This window comes from Daktulosphaira vitifoliae, unplaced genomic scaffold, assembly GCF_025091365.1.
Source record: "Daktulosphaira vitifoliae isolate Bord-2020 unplaced genomic scaffold, ASM2509136v1 Scaffold_2, whole genome shotgun sequence".
Lineage (NCBI taxonomy): Eukaryota > Metazoa > Arthropoda > Insecta > Hemiptera > Phylloxeridae > Daktulosphaira > Daktulosphaira vitifoliae.
This window is the reverse complement of record NW_026099573.1, coordinates 40,262,213-40,267,812: the sequence shown is the minus strand read 5'-3', so window position 1 is coordinate 40,267,812 and position 5,600 is coordinate 40,262,213. Positions and strand designations below refer to the sequence as shown.

Genomic DNA, 5,600 nt, shown 5'->3' with positions numbered 1-5,600 from the left:
GGCGGAGTGACCGATCAGCCAACTGATGCTCTGGGCGGCAACACTACACACGCTGATCGGTCACTCCGCCCATACCGCCACCTGTGGTCGTGAATGCACACTACACTGTCGTCGTTGTCGTCGTCGTCGAAACCGAAGGTTTGAGCAAGCATCCAGCATGATTAATTCATGCAGGTGAATGCACTCGTTAATGCAAATGCGTTTATGAGTTCCTGGTGCCAATACCGCGTATATAAATACGATAACGAACACATAGAAAAATCAGTGTGCTCGTTTAGTGTTCACAGCATCTTAGCTCTGTAATCCACTGACTAGTACGTTTTATTTTTTCATTCTCATTACTATATACTATATTGTAATACATTATGAATAATTCTACTGAAGATTGTGTTGCTGCCGCTTCTACTGCTGAATCTCAAGATATTTTTGTACAAGAAGACGAAGAAGTGTTGGACATTTTCACACAAAAAACTAACGGAGAATCTACCTGTGAAATTGATTCGGCCAAACGTGAACTTTTTGTGGACCCGTGTTGGTCAGAGGAAGTTAGAACGTACAAAAATCTCTTTTTGCATTCATTATGGAAGAACGTCAAGGACCTCTTGCCGAAACAGGAGAACATGGACGTAACAGATTTGGTAAGACAAAAATATTAATACAATCGCAGTATAATGTTTCTATTAATATTTTTGCTTTATAGATAATGGCTTTGTCGGCGTGCTTGCACGTCTCCGGCAGCGCCGAAATGCTGCCGGTCCATATACTCCTCTTGTACCTCGCCAACAACTATCACTACGGGGCAATGACGCCGATGGGGCTAACGAAATTGTTACAGAAACTACCGCCACCACAATTGTGGAAAGAGACCGAAGTTCAAGTGTCCTCAATCAACTCAGACAGCACTATCTCGCTCCTGNGTTCAAGTGTCCTCAATCAACTCAGACACCACTATCTCGCTCCTGGAGGCCCTGCGTGGCGCGGCGGCTCAATTCTCTCGGATATTAACAGTTGGGTGGCAGAACAAGCCGGTCAGCTGTACACTCGATGCATGGACGGTCCTCGCACGAAACGATATTACTCGTGGATATTTGTCCCCAGTACAATTGGTGGACTGCTGGAGGAACTTCAGCAAAAAAATCAAATAATCCAACAGCGGCCGCGCTCACTGCCAGCACGAATATTCCGGGCATCGGTCCTAACGCTGATGCTGGTAACGTTAATGCTGTCGATATGTTACACATGGTTATACCTCGACCCATCGACGATACGAAAAACAAGTATTTGGTTTTTTCGAAAAATCATGAATTTTTATCGTATGGAATACAGTGGAAGCCTTNAAAAAATCATGAATTTTTATCGTATGGAATACAATGGAAGCCTATTAAACATACTGGCAACTCATTTTGGGGAACAACATCTCTAGCGGAAATTCCAGTGGACAGGTGTCATTTGTACCTAACATCGGACGAAATAAAAATATTACCACCGGGCAGTTACATTGATAAGGTAATGTGTAAAGTTATTTTGCGGGGCGCTCGAACGGCTTATGAAACGGCTACAACACAATCAGAATTGGCCACATTAAATCAAAATAAATGGGGAGTTTACGCTGTTGGATTGAACAAAAAAGTTCCAGGAGTGACAAAAAAGTACACTACAGTGGCTTCTAATTCTATGGAACCACAGGATGTTAAAGATTCAGCACCCGATTCGTACTCGAAACAGCACGATGCTTGGTATTCCAGTACGAGTAAACCTCAGGACACACTACCTTGTAGTTTCATGAATTTGCCAACTGTTTTACAAAATTATTTTACATTGTATACGGATACGGGCGCACAAAGTGGGTATCAGTGGCCCCGGTTAAACAGACACATAAATAAATTCNGATTAAACAGACACATAAATAAATTTGACGCAAATGCTGCTGTTGGCACCGTTATAGTCAATTACGAATATAGTCCCAAAATTGGTCTTTTGAGACGACCGTTAAACAGTTATCAAACTTACTATTGGCCAGACACCAGTAATAGTAATTATTTTCAATGTGAACAAGCTGACTATTTTTGCCCGAGCGGGTCGGCTGTTTTGAAAATTAAAAGAGATAAATATAGTTCCACTAATATAAATAGTAAAACAATGGACATCTCGTCGGTGAATGAAAACTCGAAAAGTTGGACTTATGTTGATTCGAGTCGTCATATATCGTTAATAGACTTGTCGCATGTACTAGTGAAAAAAAATTCAAATTACACACCGTCAGAGGCACAACCGTCATTACATGTCGGTATTTATCCGGTACCGAAAATAACAGCCAAAGATAACACTATAGTTCCTACAAAATTTTTAGATATTGAAGCATATTATACAGTAGAGACCACATGTATAGTTAAATTTGGTTATCCTACAGTAATGGCACGTTTCAAAGATTGCAACGTGAATATTGAAAAAGAAATGTTCACTATGGCCGTAGAGGCTGGTGTAGCTGAAGCCGACGGTAATTACTCGACTTGTTATGGTAAACACTCGTTGAAAACAATAGATGCGGAAAACTAATATCGGCGGCCGTTTTCAATACTGTTAGAGAAAATTTGGCCGCCAAAAAAAAATTACAAAATTCAACAAGTACTACAACTATTAAACCGTTCTCCACCTCTACGTCTACTACACCTCCAGACCCTACAACTACTGTCAGTACTACTACGAGTACTACACCAAAACCATCTTCTACAACAATTGCCACTCCTGCAGCTAAAAGTGTAGATGTAGAAGAATTACCTTCTGTTCCAGATTATTTAGTCATGAGAGACAGGTATTATTTTGACGGATACGGAGCTCTTAGGTTTGGAGGAATATTGACAGACATGCAATGGAAAAGTAAAAGATTAGAACAGGACGATAGAAAAGCCACACAAGATGAAGTTAATAAGATCATGGCCATATACTTTCCTGGTGTACAGAATGGCGATCAATTAGCCGACAAATATAATTTTATAAATAAAAAAGGAAAATATAATCCTATGTATAATTTATTAAAAAATAAAAAACCATAATTACTATACATTTTGTTTTTATTTACACAAATATACAATCATAATAATTTAAATTTTTCTAATAATAAATAAAACATTTTAGAGTTCAATTTTCCCTTATACTGTTTAAGGAACGGTGCTGCCTTCCACTCGTATTGACAAATTCTACTTTCAAAGGCCGGATCGGAGAACAGAGGTATAAAATGGTTTGTTAGTATAATTATAGGTGGACCCTGTATGTCTTGATCCCCCAAATATTTAACTCGAATTTTAGCACTATCTCCACCCAACAACATTTTCAACGTTTCGGTTTCGTTGGACTCGTAGTTGGGTTCGTTCCATAGAACTATCCGCCTATTGTCCATATCTTGATACCCGAAAGGCGAATGTTTATTGAGCGTTGAGATAATGCCGTAATTTAAAAAATAAGAACATACAGCGTCAAAAAAAAAATTTTTACCGGCATTTGGGGGCGATAGAACGGAGAGCGTATTACGTTTTGGAACGTTCTTCTCCACCACGTCAAATAAGTCGTACACAAATTTATGGATACGTTCAAAATCGCCGTCAAACTGAAACGATAGCAATTCAACGGCGATTTCGAGCGATTCCGCTGGTGTATAATAAAATGACGATTTACAGTTGGTAAAAGCGTACAAATTAAAATACGGCCGTACACCCGGTGAAGAATAATAGTCCCAAAACTGTTGTACGCTCCATTGATTTAATATAATTGACCAATTTTTAATTATTACAGCTAGGTCCCTGTCCGAACTTGAGATATACTTAGTATGGGTATTATTTATGAATTCGATTGTTTTGTTAACAGCATTTATTGGGCAGGTGGGATACATACGTATTAATATTTCTATTTCCCTTTGTTTTCGTTTACGGCCTTTTAAAATAGAACCGTCAACGGAGCCACCAGTCTTGAGCAAGAGATCGACTATTTCTTGTCGTACCTCATGACTTTCTTGCGCCGTGTAGCCGGATTGTCTGACAACTGCTGCGTCACCGAGGCAACTAGACGGTCTATAAGCTTCCCCTGCTCCGAGAGGCTCTCCGAGCAGGTTCCGGTCATCTTCAGGTGCGTCCGTTTCCACCACTCGGACTTGTCCATTCCCCGGACGTCCCGTCTCCTGTAGCATTTCAGCTCCCACAGGAGATCGTCGGGTTCGACCTAGTATAAAAAATTTTTGTTTAATAGAAACGACATAAATAATAAAACAATAAAAACGTACTTCCAACGATAAGGCGCTCGATACGTCGGCCACCGTCAAGGAAATATCGTAAGACATTCTCCCATCCCTCGGTGTCGATGTCAACCGCTCGAACATTTCGCGCCAGTTGTTGCCTTCGGGACGTTCGGTAGGACTCACTGCCACGCAACCACGAACATCTGCAACTGGTGTTGGAGCTAGTGCAGACGTGGTTAACATGGATGTGGTCCTCGTGCCTCGCAATGAGTACAAAGTCGATGTTGGACCCGTGCGTGATACAGTAGCGCAATCCTCTCTCCAGGTCCTCCACGATAGAATCAAGTCCACCAATTGTACTGGGGACAAATATCCACGAGTAATATCGTTTCGTGCGAGGACCCTCCATGCATCGAGTGTACAGCTGACCGGCTTGTTCTGCCACCCAACTGTTAATATCCGAGAGAATTGCGCCGCCGCGCCACGCAGGGCCTCCAGGAGCGAGATAGTGGTTTCGGAGTTGGATAGAGACGTTTGCACTTGCATTTCTTTCCACAACTGAGGTGGTGGAAGTTTCTGGAGTAGTTTGGTCAAGCCCATCGGTGTTATCGCCCCGTAGTGACAATTGTTGGCCAGATATAACAGGAGTATATGGACGGGAAGCAATTCGGCGTTCCCGGATACGTGCAAGCACGCCGATAATGCCATTATCTGTAAAGCAAAAATATTAATAGAAACAAATTACGAATGTTGTACTAATATTTTTGTCTTACCACGTCCGTCACATCCATGTCTTCTTGTTTCGGTAGTAGCTCTTTGATATTCTTCCATTGAGAGTGTAGTAATAGATTTTTATAAGTGCGTACTTCCTCTGACCAACAAGGGTCGACGAATAATTCTTTTTTGGCCGATTCCAATTCAAATGAGACTTCAACGTTGGGCTGTTGCGTGAATATGTCCGAAACCTCCTCGTTGTCTTCAACAAAAAGTTCTTGAGATTCTGGTGCGATAGAACAGTCTTCAGTTTTTGAAGGATTCATTATTATTTGTAATAATATTAGTAATATTATAAAATAATAAAAAACAAGAAAACGTACTGTGTAGCAGCAATAGCAATAATAGTAGAACACTGTGATAGCTAGACGAGCACACTGATTTTCTACACGTCTGTTATCGTATTTATATACGCGGTTTTGACACCAGGAACTCATAAACGCATTTGCATTAACGAGTGCATTCACCTGCATGAATTAATCATGCTGAATGCTTGCTCAAACCTTCGGTTTCGACGACGACGACACGACGACAGTGTAGTGTACATACACTGCCACAGGTGGCGGTATGGGCGGAGTGACCGATCAGCCAACTGATG

The 5,600-nt window shown here is 41.2% G+C and overlaps 1 protein-coding gene across 1 annotated transcript; it reads right to left on the bottom strand.

Annotated features, from left to right (window-relative positions):
* Window positions 1–2,618: 2,618 nt before the first annotated feature.
* Window positions 2,619–5,261, bottom strand: LOC126898252 (uncharacterized). Its single transcript, XM_050672191.1, has 4 exons — window positions 5,002–5,261; window positions 4,274–4,939; window positions 3,156–4,212; window positions 2,619–2,751 (listed from the first exon to the last, which is right to left on the bottom strand). The coding sequence occupies exons 1-4, from the start codon at window positions 5,057–5,059 to the stop codon at window positions 2,619–2,621; spliced, it is 1,914 nt and encodes a 637-aa protein (XP_050528148.1). The 5' UTR covers window positions 5,060–5,261.
* Between the last annotated feature and the right edge of the window lie 339 nt (window positions 5,262–5,600).